The sequence below is a fragment of the Prionailurus bengalensis genome, chromosome A1, assembly GCF_016509475.1.
Source record: "Prionailurus bengalensis isolate Pbe53 chromosome A1, Fcat_Pben_1.1_paternal_pri, whole genome shotgun sequence".
In the NCBI taxonomy this organism is placed as follows: Eukaryota; Metazoa; Chordata; class Mammalia; order Carnivora; family Felidae; genus Prionailurus; species Prionailurus bengalensis.
The window spans coordinates 67,916,815-67,932,221 of NC_057343.1; the positions used below are offsets into that span (position 1 = coordinate 67,916,815).

Here is a 15,407-nt window from a genome sequence, read left to right on the forward strand (position 1 = left end):
GAATACCTTAAGTATCCTGAAAACCAAATGGAGAAATGTAGAGCCTCTACCAAGAAATAATATGCTCAAGGTTTCTCATGTGGAGTGTTCTTTCCTACCAGGTAGCTAGTAGGGTGTTTTTTTAAAAAATGAATCCACTAAAAGGAGAAGCAGTATGATTGGTCAGTCGAAGGAGAGACATTTCTAGAAATAATTTCCCATTGGCACTACCTCACCCCAAATTGGAACCCATCAACTGATTCCCATCTTGGTAAGAATATTAGATTTTAGAAGTTATTACATATAAACTATAATTGCCATGAAAAAAGTCCCCCCCTCACCCAAGTCAATAGCTTTTAAATGTAGGCACTCAATTTTTCTAAGCCATTAGAAATTGTTCAGAGTCCCTGTGCCTAGGCTGGGCTGGGAGCAAGAATGAACTGTAAGCAGACACCAGGGATCTTAAAAGTTTGACCGAAATGGCCTAAAACTGTGGTAGCGGTCACATACTTGGTACACTTGTTAAAAATCAGAATCACATACTTAAAATGCATGAATTTTATGGTATAAATTATACCTTTATAAAGTTATTAAAAAAGAGAGACAATGTGTACATGTCTTAAAACTCCATTAGAAGCCTTGTGATAAAGTATTACTCTCATTTTCCCCCATAAATTCTTCCTTACTCATTACACCTTAGCCCCTCTGGTGCCAAATCTTTGTTCTATAACCTCTAAAAAATACTGCCATCTCCTCAGTTTCCCTATGTTTTTCATTATTTTGGTAAAATCATTTTATTCTTAAAAATACATATTTAGGAAATAGAACTAGAAGGCCCACTACATGAAACTCTCGTTACTCCGCAGAGCTTAACCTAAGAGTGAGAAGGGTGCTCTCCTTACTTCATTCATCTCTGCTCTTTCACAGTCCTAAGTGTGTTTGCATCCTAGGAAGGTGCGGGGACCATAGGTCATTTCACAGCTCGCTCCTGTGTACCTTACAAATGGAGGTAAAGGTACTCTTATGCTCTCAAGCATGCTTGAGCATGCTCTCATGCTCTCAAGTTCTTGCACAAGCCAGTTTTGCCAGCGTCTCTTACCCTTTTTTCCCCTGATGAATTTAAGTGTTTACGACGGTCAGATCGTTGTGTGTACTATGGGTATTAGATTTAAGAGATTAAAAACCCTGCTTAATTTCTCTTCTCATTCTTATAGCTCAAATCTAATCCAAGTGAAAATGAAGAAAAGGAAGCCCAGTTTCAACTTGTGAAATCTGATGAAATGCAGCGTTTGCGCTCACAAGCGCTTGATGCTTTTGAAAGCTCAGATTATACTGCTGCTATAACCTTCCTTGATAAGATTTTAGAGGTAAGTTTCTTAGACATTGCAGCTGGCAAGCCTGACACATGCTGTGTTTTACTCTGAGGCACATTCATGCCCTTTGACATGTTATGTATCACAAGCAACCTAGAGAGGATAAGATCACATTGGTCCTTGGGCTTTTAGCTCTTAAGTGAGAGATGGTGTTTATGTAGAACAAAATTTGGAACTGGAGTTTGCAGAAAATGTACTCGATGTGCTGTGGAATGGGAGTTACACATTTTTATACATTGCTTGCTTTACTGTTTTTGTTTGATTTTGCATTGGGGGGGGGTGGAGAGAATTCTAGAAGTTAGATAAAGGGGGTGAAAGATGAAAGAACTGGTTGAAGAAAAAGGAAAAGTAATGTTTCAGGGGAAGAAGGTTTAGAGTGAGAAGTCTATAGGGAAGAAGCAGATGGAATGTTGACAAGCCCCAGAGGTCAAGACAAGAGCTCAGTCTATAGTTTCCTTGCCTCTGAAGGACTTAATGACAGATGGTTTCAGAAGGAAGTCTACTGAGATATTCAAGTAGGGGCAATCCTAATTCTTGTTTATTTATCATTTTCATGGCACTTTGATGTACAATTGCATTTAATCATGGCAGGAAGCTTAACGTATGTAGAGTAGGTGCTTCTTTGATAATTTTATAGAGGAAATTGTGTGATACAGTCGAGTGGAATTCATGTTTTATTAAATTATTTTGTTTATGATTTGTTAAGGAAACATAAAGTTATAATTTTTATCTTCCAGGACTTAGCCATTTTTACCTACTTGATTAGCCAAAATATTTAATTTATGTATGTGTTGATTTTGGTATCTAAAATATGTGAAAAGTTGATATGACCTTAGAACAGCTCTAAGAAATGTGTAAAGATCCTTCCACAGACCCTATTGGTGACCTTTTGGGTTTACATTTTTAAAAAAAACTCATGCATTTATAAACATTTTGACAAAGTGGAAATGGTGAAGCCTCCACCTTCTCACATTGTTCTCCTCTTTTCTTTGTTTTTGTGGTATGAGAATTTAATTTCAAGGAGACAACATTTTACAAAAGAGAGTTCTATTTAGTTATTAGTAGAATAGAAGTATTTTGCAGGTTTAGAACCTAGATTTTATGTTTTGGAACTAGAAATTAGAATTGTTGATTAAGTACCAAAACCTGACTAAAGAATATTCTTTTCAAAATCAGATGTGCTTCACTGGGAGCAGCCTTCTAATAGTAATGCCATGTATTCTTATTTTCAGAGTTTTAAAATTATATAATTGAAGGAAGTAGGAAAGGGGCCTTGTTAGCATATACATCCCTTCCCCCATTAGAATTGAAGATATCCTTGGAGAAATTATTTTGTCGCATCTGAATTGTATCAGCCTTTTTAATGCTTTACGATATAGAAATCACAGTAATTGAAGATGGTTTCATGTTGATAAGTGTGTCAGCAAACTACGCGGGATGAAGTATGAGTGTGCATAGTTTACTGCTTCTTAAAGTCTAGTTCTCTTGTTTCTCAAGGTTTGTGTTTGGGATGCAGAACTACGGGAACTTCGAGCTGAATGTTTCATAAAAGAGGGGGAACCTAGGAAAGCGATAAGTGACTTAAAAGCTGCATCAAAGTTGAAGAATGATAATACTGAGGCTTTTTATAAAATCAGCACACTGTACTATCAACTAGGAGACCATGAACTGTCCCTCAGGTCAGCTCTAGTGACATACACATCTCGTCCTCATCCTCTTTTCACTGTTGGCAGTAAGATGATAATCCCGTTTTTAAAGACTTTAATTTTAAATTAAAACTGTGGTTAAGGTTGTTTTTATATTCTTTATTTGTATATTTTGTATTTTCCCTAAGTTATTCTATTTCCACATAGTTTATTTTCATGAGCTATGCTTATTAAAATAGAGATATATTTGCAGAAAGAAAATAGGTGTTTAATGGATAATTCTACTTAAGTTATTATAATTTGAGTTAATACGTGTGTGTGGCACAATGCCACATGTGAAAAGTATATGGTCAGTTGTTAAGTCAGTGTGTTTTGTTTAATCGTTACAAGCAAAAAATACCTTTAATGTGATTTCTGTATTGTGGAAAACCAGTCATTAATTATTTTGACTTGGAGTATTTTCCTGTTTTTAAATACATGAGCAGTGAAGTTCGTGAATGTCTTAAACTGGACCAGGATCATAAAAGGTGTTTTGCACACTATAAACAAGTAAAGAAACTTAATAAGCTAATTGAGTCAGCTGAAGAGCTCATCAGAGACGGCAGGTAAGAATGTGCTTGTCTGCAGTCTACAGCCTCCCTTCTCTGTCTTTTCTGGGCACAAAAGAACAGTTGAACTGCTTGCTCTCTTACTCATTAGCCATTGAGGATAGACTATCCTAGATAGCCCTGGGCCTTGGCAAAACTACTGCAGCTCTACTTAATATTATTATTTTTAAATATTTATTTATTTTTGAGATACACAGAAAGAGAGCGTGCGAGTAGAGGAGGAACAGAGAGAGAGGGGGACACAGAATCTGTAGCAGGCTGCAGGCTCTGAGCTGTCAACACAGAGCGTGACGTGGGGCTCGAACTCACGAAGCGTGTGTTCCGTTGGATGCTCAATTGACTGAGTCACCCAGGTGCCCCTGTACTTATTTTTAATAAGGCAGAATATAAGTAATAGTAACTGCATAATATTCTTACCAGCAGATTTATTTATATTTCACCAAATATTTATTGAGTATCTCCTGTGTCAGGCACTGACAATGTACTAAGGGGTGCAGAGATGAATATGACATGGTTTTTGGTGTTAAGAAGCTTAAAGATTAGTGTGGGAGACAGACATATAAACTGATTGTTAAAAGATAATGTGGGATCTAGAGTGATAGAGATGTATACAGAGTATATAGAGACTTCCTTGTGGTATAAGATTCTCAGTTAAGTCCTTTTGTTAGAGCACCTGAAAAATATTGTACCACTTCTTTGTGGCCTCCATGGTTTCTGATGAGAAACCCATGGTCATTCTGATTGTTTTTCCCTAAAATAACATATTTTCCTCTGACTGCTTTCAAAATTTGCTTTCTTTGTTTTTAGTATTCAGAAGTTTAATTATGGTGTATCTTGGTGTGGATTTCTTTGTTTTTATCCTATTTGGAATTTATTTAGCTTCTAGAATATGTAGGTTTGTGTCTTGTCAAACTTGGGAAGTGTCAGCCATTACTTCTTTTTAAAGATTGCTTATATTTTAAATATTTATTTATTTTTGAGAGAGAGCGTGCAAGCGGGGGAGGGGCAGAGAGAGAGAGAGGGAGACACAGGATCTGAAGCAGGCTCTGGGCTCCGAGCTGTCTTTAGTGCAGAGCCGGATGTGGGGCTTGAACCCATGAACCATGAGCTCACGACCTGAGCTGAAATCAAGAGTTTGATACTTAACTGACTGAGCCACCCAGGTGCCCCTTAGCCTTTATGTCTTGAAATATTTTTTTAGCTTTACCCTCTATCTCTAGTTTTTGTCTTAGATTCTGATTGACATAAATGTTAGCTCTTTTGTTTCAGCCCCACAGGTCCCTGAGGCTCTGTTCATTTTTCTCCATTCCTTTTCTCTCTGATCAGATTTCGTAATTTTTTTTTATCATTCCAATTCACTGATTCTTTTCTCTGTCCCCTCCATTCTACTGTTGAGCACGTTCAGTGAACTTTTTATTTGGGTTTTTCTAGTTTTCAGTTCTGATAACCAAACGTTACTCTTGTATCTCTTCTGTTTCTTTGCCAAGGCCGTCTATTGCTTTCATTTCTTTAAGCATGTTTGTCACTGCTGCTATTGCCAAGGCTACTTTAAGATCTTTGTCAGATAATTGGTTTTGGAATTTATTGTCTTTTCTCGCTCAGTTTGAGATCTTACTGTCTGTTGGTATGATGAGTGGTTTCTGATTGAAACCTGGACACTTTCATTTTATAAGACCGTTTTTTAATTTAAATCTGTTTTACCTGGCTTTTTCAGACATTGTTCCAACAAAGCAGGGGCGGGTATCACTTTGTTGCTGTCGGGGAGGTAGAAGTTTTCCCCGTTGGCATTTGTTGATAGTTGAGGTGTGGGGTTTCTCATTACTGCTTGGAGCAGGTGGAGGTTGGGGGATATTTACTTCCAGCCATGGATGAAAGTCCTAGCTTCCCACTTGGCCTTCTCAGACACCACCATGGTGGGGGTGTGGGCACACCTCGTCATAGCCTCTCCACTTGACCTGTTGGCATTGGGAGGGAGCCTTATTTTTTCTTCTGTGGCGTTTGGCTGGAGTGGAGCGGTTATTGTCATAAATTTTCTGTCTTGCCAGGCTGCCCTTTCCAGGTCCTGTGGCTTGAGAGAGTAGGTTCTTGCTGGGTTTTGGATTTTTTGTCTGCACCCATTGGCATTTCTGGGTTGCTGGTCTCTTCACCTCCAAGTCTGCAGTATATGAAGCAAACAAAAAAACACGGGAAGCTTTCCCATATTGTGTTTCCCCCTCAGGCCGCATGTCCTGGGCTGGTCTGCCTCCTTCTCTCCCCTTGCTGAGTTTTTTCATATGTTGACAAATACATAATGTGTAGGGGTATTTAATTGTACCTAGTTGGGGGAACTGGGGAAAGTACATTCACTCCACTTTCCCAGAAGCTACCTTTTTTTTTCAAGTGAAGTTCAGTACTTTCTAACTGAACTTTTTGTTTTGATCTAATCATCATTTCAAATGTAGTTGTAAAAAGGAAAGCAAGGTTTTGCATGCTCTGTACGGCTTCCTACACCTGTTGTACTATCTTGGAAAACTATACAACACTATCCCAGCTAGGATTTTGACATCAATAACTTCTGTTTTAAGTGTTCTGCTGAAATCTGTGTTTTAATACATCAGCATTTAAATGTGAAGATTGTAATGCATTTTGGGGAAAATGTGCCACAGTGGCATATAAATATATTGTTTAGTGTGCTGTTACTGAGGAAAGTAACTTCGTGTATAACATGGCTAATATTTTTCACTAGTTTTTAAAAAAAGGCTGAAATAGCTTTTATTGTTCTCAGAAAGCTAGTAAGTTGGGAATTTAAGCAGGTTCTTTTTGCAGGGAACCACATTGTACTTAGTTGTGAATATTGACATTCATTGTATAAAATGACATGTAGATAATGGGCTTTGTTATTTCATGAAGGTGTGTAGGGACCAAGAAATAAACCTGATCTCTATTTTGCTGAAAAATGCCATGTGTAAGTCAGACTTTAAGAAGATGTTTTACTCCGTTTCAAAATCATGAGCATTATTCTGTAAAGAAATTCATCATTTTGTTTGATTGGTATTCACAGCTATGCTTTGATTTGTACATAGACATTTTCTGTGGTCATGTGTTTTATCTCCCAACTTTTGACTGATAGTAAGGTAAAAGTCATGTTTGAAGGCACGTACTCATTTAGGTGAATTGATTAAGCAACGATTAGTGAAGAGTAGAGGGCTCTTTCTTTAACCCCTGAGATAGAATTTCATTGTTACTCATCATGATTTGCTCATTAATAGATACACAGATGCGACCAGCAAATATGAGTCTGTCATGAAAACAGAGCCGAGTGTTGCTGAATATACGATTCGCTCAAAAGAAAGAATTTGCCACTGCTTTTCTAAGGTAACAGTTGATTCATTCGCAGAAGTGTGAAAACTTAATATATGGCAAAACAGCCATAAATCCTTTTCTCACATTTACTCATAGGATGAGAAGCCTGTTGAAGCTATTCGAGTGTGTTCTGAAGTTTTACAGACGGAGCCTGACAATGTGAATGCCCTGAAAGATCGAGCAGAGGCCTATTTAATAGAAGAAATGTATGATGAAGGTTAGTCTTCAAGGAATTTGATTTGCAGTATCTAAACGTTGGTGTATATGAAATTAGCACATGTTTAACATCCTTTTGTTTAGAACAAGTTTACCAGAGTAGCTGGAAGTGTTGATGACTTTAGGAAGATGGCATTGAGTTTGAAAATTAGTCTTCCTTAGTGGAACTAGTACACCATATGAGGAAAGATTTCTGCTGTTGAAACCAGTTCAGGGGGATATAAAAATAAAAATTTTAGCCTTTTTTTTGTTGTAGACAAGTTAGAATAGATAAATAGCAAAATAAAAATTTAAATGATAGATTTCGTATCATCCAGAGATCAATGCTGTTCATTTGGGATGTATATCTTTCATACTTTTTCTGTGCATATATATTAGTCTATGTTTTATGCATATATATGTGCGTGTATGTATGTATATATATTCTATGCATGTGTACAGTATACATATTATACCTACAACATACATATATATGTCATATATGTCCTACATATAAATGATCTTTTTTTAAGTTTTTTTTTTTTTTTTAAGTTTATTCTGAGAGAGAGAGAGAGAGAACACGAGTGGGGGACGAGCAGAGAGAGAGAAAGAGAGAGAATTCCAAGCAGACTCCGTGCTGTCAGCGCAGAGCCCGATGGGGGCTCAGTGCCATAAGCTGTGAGACTGTGACCTCAGCAGAAATCTGGAGTCGGTGGCTTAACCGACTGAGCCACCCAGACGCCCCTAAAATGATCTTCTGTGACCAAAAGCTGTTTAGTAACATTAGGGTAGTTGCTTATCCTTCTTTGTTCAAGTTGAAATAACAGAGTTTCCTGTTAGATGTTGTAAGGACCTTGAATAAGGGCAGTGTCCTATTTTCAGAAGATAACTAAAGTATATGGTCATATACATTAAAAAAAGGAATCCTTTCATATTTATTGTTTTGTGGCTTTTTTTATGTGACCGTATGCTATGAACATTTAAATAAGATGGTTTTTAAAAGAAGTGAGCCTTATAGCCCTTATTGCAAAGTTTTCATTTCAATCAGGTAAAGCATTTTAAATTGAGAATGGTAAGAGTATTTTTCTGGTGAAACTTGGGTTGTGGTATTCTTCCCCCCCCCCCTCCAATTAAGTGCTGAATATTTACTTAATAAAAAAGCATGCAACTATTAATATGTATTACATTTAATGTCATGTTAAAGTAATTATGATATGGTAAGTGGTAATCCTGGGTAATACTTTAAACATACTGAGAATGTATCTGTAACAATGATAGATTACATAGGTTTGTGGCACTCATTTTCTTTTAAGACAAACTGATCATTTGTTTTCTGCTTTTCACAATTTGAAAAGAATCTTGCTCCTAAGTGGTTTCCTATGAGTGCTGACAATTCTAGTTACTGCTATTTGTGGGACATTTTATAGTATAGTCCTTGAGGTTTGGTTGGGGCTTGAAATGTACATAATCCAAATGATCTTCAAGAAGATCCTATTAGCATCCTTGTTCTTTTCACTTTTGAGCTACTGTGTCTTCTCAGTGAGATTGGCCATACTGTAGGATTCTGCATTCCCGTTAGTGTTTGGAACTCTTCATCAAAGGGACTTTTGTCATTTGTATTTAAACCCTCAGCTGTCATTGTGAAATTAGAGAAGCCACAGAAGAATATGAAAAGCGCTGTTAAAAAAATGGTTAAATCTTGTAGGCTACTAAATATAATTTGAAGATGCTTTTGTAACTTGAAAGCTAAACTGACTTGCTTTTTAGGGAAACTTGACAGCTTAATTCTTAAAAAGATGCTTCATACTAATTTAATAGAATAGATCTGTCTTCAGAGTCTGTTTTTTCTTTTAAAATTTCTTTTAAATAGGAGTCTATTGGGGTGCCTGGGTGGCTCAGTCACTTAAGCATCTGACTTCGGCTCACATCATGATCTCATGGTTTTGAGCCCTGCATTGAGCTCTGTGCTTACAGCTCAGAGCCTGGAGCCTGCTCCCGATTCTGTGTCTCCCTCTCTTTCTGCTTCTCCCCTGCTTTCTCTCTCTCTCTCTCTCTCTCTCTCAAAAATAAACAGACATTAAAAAAATAAATAGGAATTTATTCTTTGTCTTTGTTGGTGGGTTTGGATTATACACTGGGAATCTTTCTGAATTAAGGTTTTCAAGTAAAATGGCTGTTTGAGTCACAAATATGGCAATTAAGCAACCTCATGGAGAGACTGAGAATGGATTTCTAGGCCTCTCAATTTGGGGGGAGGTGCCGAGGACACCTGTATAACTAAAACTGAAGGCTATTACTTACTGAATTGAAGGTTTAGTAAATGATGAGATGAGTAAGTAATCTTACTTACCTAGGCTAAATAATATTTTGAAATCCTGAGTTAAAATATGAGGGCTTTCCATATTCTGTTTACTGGCTTAGCCTTTATTTAAATAAGCAATTAAAAATGATGGTAGGAATGTAGTGAATAGAGAAAAACAAAGTTTTAGGTTAGTGAATAATGGAACATGGAGACTTATTAATTTGGAGATTCTGGCAGAGTTATCAGGAAAGATATTAGGGGATGCCACTCATGAGAAAGTAAGTAAGATTGTTGTTTGAGGATGCCTCTGAGATCATGAAAAATGAAGGAGGCTCTTCAGATAGATGAGTAATTAAAAATTTTTTTTTAATGTTTATTTATTTTTTGAGAGACTGAGTGTGAGCAGGGGAAGGGCAGAGAGAGAGGAGGACAGAGGATCCAAAGCAGGCTCCATGCTGACAGGCTGACAGCAGCAAGCCCAATGCAGGGCTTGAACTCACCAACCATGAGATCACAACCTAAGTCCAAGTTGGAAACTCAATTGACTGTGTCATCCGGGTGCCCCGAGTAATTCTTTTCATAGCTTTTCAGAGGAACAAACTGACATTGAAGTGATACTAAACAGTTAGCAAAGTTCCTTTGAATATAGGGATGATTCAAGTGCCATCCTTAAGAGATAAGGAGTTAAACTGGCTAGGACTTAAGCTACATGACAACCTGTGTCTTTCTTTCATTAACTGATCCATCTCGGCTACTTGTGCCTGGCACATAGCAGGCACTCATATGTTTGCTGAATGAATGAAGGTAGGTAGTTTATCAATAAGTTCATAGTGGAAGGAGTATGGGATTTAGAATTAGTCCTATATTTGAGTCTGTCATTTATTTTTTGTTTTTGCTTGTAGGAAAATTAACGTAACAAAATTTGCCATCTTAGCCATTTTTTTTTTAAGTTTTATGACTGGTGCTCATCACCACAAGTGCACTCCTTAACCCCATCACCTATTTCACCCATCCCTCACCCACTTCCCTCTGGTGACCATCACTTTGTTCTCTATAGTTAAGAGTCTGAGGGGCACCTGGCTGGTTCAGTTGGTAGAGCATGACTCCTAATATCAGGGATCATGAATTTGAGCCCCATGTTGGGTATAGAGATTACTTAAAAAAAAAAAAAGTCTTGGGGCGCCTGGGTGGCGCAGTCGGTTAAGCATCCGACTTCAGCCAGGTCACGATCTCGCGGTCGGTGAGTTCGAGCCCCGCGTCAGGCTCTGGGCTGACAGCTCAGAGCCTGGAGCCTGTTTCCGATTCTGTGTCTCCCTCTCTCTCTGCCCCTCCCCCGTTCATGCTCTGTCTCTCTCTGTCCCAAAAATAAATAAAAAAAAAAAAAACGTTGGAAAAAAAAAAAAAGTCTATTTCTGGATTTGTCTCATTTCCTTTTTTCCCTTTGCTCATTTTGTGTGTGTGTGTGTGTGTGTGTGTGTTTCTTATATTCCACATGTGACTAAGATCATATGGTATTTGTCTTTCTCTGGCTGACTTAGTTCACTTAGCATTATGCTCTAGCTCTATCCATGTCATTGCAAATGGCAGTATTTCATCCTTTATTATGGATGAATAATATTCTGTTGTAGATATATACCACATCTTTACCCATTCATCTATTGACACACACTTGGACTACTACCATATCCTGGCTATTGTAAATAACGCTGCTATAAATACAGGAATGCATGTGTCCCTTTGAATTAGTGTTTTTGTATTCTTTGGGTAAATACCCAGTAGTACGATTACTGGGTCATAGGGTAGTTCTATTTTTAACTTTCTGAGGAACTTCCATACTGTTCTCCAGAATGGGTGTACCAGTTTGCATTCCCACCAACAGTGCAAGAAGGTTCCCCTTTCTCCGTGTCCTCACCAACATCTGTTCTGTCTTGTGTTGTTGATTTTGGCCATTCTGACGGGTGTGAGGTGGTATCTCATTATAGTTTTGATTTGCATTTTTCTGATAAGTGATGATGAGCATCTTTTCATGTGTCCATTGGCCATCTGTATGTCTTCTTTGGAGAAATGTCTGTTCATGTCTTCTGCCCATTTTAATTTTTTTAAATGTTAATTATGAGTTTTAATGCATCAAATAATATGATAAAATAAAAAAATGTAGGTGAAAAGAAACATAACATAACATATAGAAATTTTTAGCATCAATTTTTCGTGGAAAACCAAGTGGTCAAAAAATAAACAACACTATGTAGAGGATTTGAGAAGTATACCAGGACTGTAAATTTTGAATTCTATAGTATGCAAGTAGAGACTAACTCTTTTCATAGTCCCTCTGGACATTTGTTAAAATTAATCCTAAAATAACACTCAAAGAAAAATTCCATAAACTTTAAAAATAAGAGATAATATTCTTTTTTTGTGCATTCAACAGATTTTTTTTTCAATTAATTAAAACATATATTTGTCACAAAACTTAAAATAATAAACATGAAGCTGTATCTTTAAAAATTACTGATAATGGTTTCATATTGATGGGAGTAATGACATCTTTTGATATCTTTCATGAGGTGTCTATATGCAACTTGGTGAAAAGCTTAGGTTCTAGGTTAAGTTTAATACCTGGTCGGTTTATTTCCTGAGATTTGACTTTTGTCAATTTTTAGAATACAGATTCACTGTAATGAGTCAGGATGGTGGCAAGTGCTGGGGGCTCTGTTAGATGGAAATGATGGACAGAGCTCACTGGTGACTGCATTCAGACGGTAACCCAACCAGCATGTCCACATATGGTGCCATGGAGAAGGATTCCTACTCCAATCTGGCTTCATTCAGTCCTGGAAACTCATTCTTTATGTTCTACAAGCATCTGCATATGGTGTGAAAATATGCTCAATAACATGCCATTGATTTTATTCTTGAGCAAATGAAGAACCATCAACGGTAGCGAAAGAGCCAAGTTTCACAATTAGTTGTTTGTACATGTGTCCCTTATTCTTTTTTAAAAAATTAATTATTCAAATTTACATCTAAGTTAGTTAGCATATAGTGCAATAATGATTTCAGGAGTAGATTCCAGTGATTCATCCTCTATGTATAACACCCTCTGCTCATCCCATGAAGGGTCTTCCTTAATGCCCCTTACCCTTTTAGCCCATCCCCCCACCCACAACCCCTCCAGCACCCTCAGTTTGTTCTCTGTATATAAGAATCTATTATCCTTTGTCCGCCTCTTTGTTTTTATATTGTTTTTGCTGCCCTTCCCTTATGTTCATCTGTTTTGTCTCTTAAAGTCCTCATATGAGTGATGTCATATGATATTTGTCTTTCTCTGACTAATTTCTCTTAGCATAATACCCTCTAGTTCCATCCACATAGTTGAAAATGGCAAGATTTTCTTTTTGGTTGCTGAATAGTACTCTATTGTATATATACACCACATCTTCTTTATCCATTCATCCGTCAATGGACGTTTGGGCTCTTTCCATACTTTGGCTATTATTAACAGTGCTGCTATAAACATTGGGGTGGGTGCATATGCCCCTTTGAAACAGCATACCTGTATCCCTTGGATAAATACCTAGCAGTGCAATTGCTGGGTTGTAGGGTAGTTCTATTTTTGATTTTTTGAGGAACCTCCATAGTGTTTTCCAGAGTGGCTGCACCAGTATTTCCCTGATGATGAGTGATGTTGAGCATCTTTTCATGTATCTGTTAGCCATCTGGATGTCTTCTTTGGAAAAGTGTCTATTCATGTCTTTTGCCCATTTCTTCACTGGATTATGTTTTTTGGATGTTGAGTTTGAAAAGTTATTTATAGATTTCGAATACTAACCCTTTATCTGATATGTCATTTATGTATATCTTCTCCCATTCTGTTGGTTGCCTTCAGTTTTGCTGAATGTTTCCTTTGCTGTGCAGAAGCTTTTTCTTTTGATGAGGTCCCAATAGTTCATTTTTGCTTTTGTTTCTCTTGCCTCCAGTGACGTGTTGAGTAAGAAGTTGCTGCGGCCAAGATCAAAGAGGTTTTTGCCTGCTTTCTCCTTGAGGGTTTTGATGGCTTCCTGTCTTACATTGAGGTCTTTCATCCATTTTGAGTTTATTTTTTATGTATGGTGTAAGAAAGTGGTCCAGGTTCATTTTTCTGCATGTCGCTGTGCAGTTTTCCCAGCACCACTTGCTGAAGAGACTGTCTTTAATCCATTGGATATTCTTTTCCACTTTGTCAAGGATTGGTTGGCCATACATTTGTTGGTCCATTCCTGGGTTCTCTATTCTGTTCCATTGATATGAGTGTCTGTTTTTGTGCCAGTACCATACTGTCTTGATGATTACAGCTTTTAATACATCTTGAAGTCTGGGATTGTGATGCATCCAGCTTTGGTTTTCTTTTTCAGGTTTGCTTTGGCTATTTGGGATCTTTTCTGGTTCCATACAAATTTTAGGATTGTTTGTTCTAGCTCTGTGAAGAATGCTGGTGTTATTTTGATAGGGATTTCATTGAATATGTAGATTGCTTTGGGTAGTATTGATATTTTAACAATAATATTTGTTCTTCCAATCCATGAGCATGGAATATTTTTCCTTTTTTTGTGTGTGTGTCTTCTTCAGTTTCTTTCATAAGCTTTCTATAGTTGTCAGTGTATGGATTTTTACCTGTTTGGTTAGGTTTATTCCTAGATTATGGTTTTTGGTGCAGTTGTAAATGGGATCAATTGCTTGATTTCTGTTTCTGTTGCTACATTGTTGCTGTATAGGAATGCAGCTGATTTCTGTGCATTGATTTTATATCCTGAGACTTTGCTGAATTCATGGATCAGTTCTAGCAGTTTTTTGGTGGAATCTTTAGGGTTTTCCATATAGAGTATCATGGTGTCTGCAAAGACTGAAAGTTTGACCCTCTCCTTGCTGATATGGATGCCATTTTTTCCTTTGTGTTGTTTGACTTATGAGACTAGGGCTTCCAATACTGTGTTGAGTAACAGTGGTGAGAGTGGGCATCCCTGTTGTGTTCCCGGCCTTAGGAGGAAAGCTTCCCCACTGAGGATGATATTAGCAGTTGGTCTTTCATATATGGCTTTTATGATCTTGAGATATGATCCTTCTATCCCTACTTTCTTGAGGGTTTTTTTTCTTTAATCAAGAAAGGATGCTGTATTTTGTTAAATGCTTTCTCTGACTCTATTGAGAAGTTCATGTGGTTCTTTTTCTTTCTTTTATTGATGTGATGTATCACACTGATTGAGTTGCAGATATTGAACCAACCCTATATCCCAGGTATAAATCCCACTTGGTTGTGGTGAATAATTCTTTTAATGTATTGTTGGATCCAGTTGGTTAGTATCTTGTTGAGGAATTTTGCATCCATGTTCGTTAGGGAAATTGGTCTGTAGTTCTTTTCAGTGGGGTCCTTGTCTGGTTTGGAATCACGGTAATGCTGGCTTCATAGAATGAGTTTGGAAGTTTTCCTTCCATTTCTATTTTTGGAACAGCTTCAAAAGAATAGATATTAACTCCTCTTTAAATGTTTGGTAGAATTCCCCTAGAAAGCCATCCAGCCCTGGACTCTTGTTTTTTGGGAGATTTTCGATTACTGGTTAGGGGTCTGTTCAAATTTTCTATTTCTTTCAGTTTGGTAGTTTATATGTTTCTAGGAATTTGTCCATTTCTTCCAGCTTGCTCAATTTATTGGCATATAATTGCTGATAATATTCTCTTATTTTTGTTTGTATTTCCACAGTGTTGGTTGTGATCTCTCCTCTTTCATTCTTGATTTTATTTATTTGGGTCCTTTCCCTTTTCTTTTTGATCAAACTGGCTAGGAGTTTATAAATTTTGTTAATTATTTCAAAGAACCAGCTCCTGGTTTCATTGATCTGTTCTTTTTGTTGTTGTTTTTGTTCTTTTTTTTTTTTTTTTTTGCTGTTCTTTTTCCAACTCTTTAACGTGAAAGGTTAGGTTGTGTATC

At 37.1% G+C, this 15,407-nt stretch overlaps 1 protein-coding gene across 1 annotated transcript in view; it reads left to right on the forward strand.

Moving 5' to 3' along the window:
• The window catches only part of DNAJC3 (DnaJ heat shock protein family (Hsp40) member C3), a 92,954-nt gene that overhangs the window by 53,293 nt on the left and 24,254 nt on the right, over window positions 1-15,407 (forward strand). The window contains exons 5-9 of the mRNA XM_043581798.1: window positions 1,194-1,346; window positions 2,850-3,031; window positions 3,484-3,603; window positions 6,855-6,960; window positions 7,045-7,165. Coding sequence (XP_043437733.1) covers window positions 1,194-1,346; window positions 2,850-3,031; window positions 3,484-3,603; window positions 6,855-6,960; window positions 7,045-7,165 — 682 coding nt within the window. The remainder of the gene's footprint in view (window positions 1-1,193; window positions 1,347-2,849; window positions 3,032-3,483; window positions 3,604-6,854; window positions 6,961-7,044; window positions 7,166-15,407) is intronic.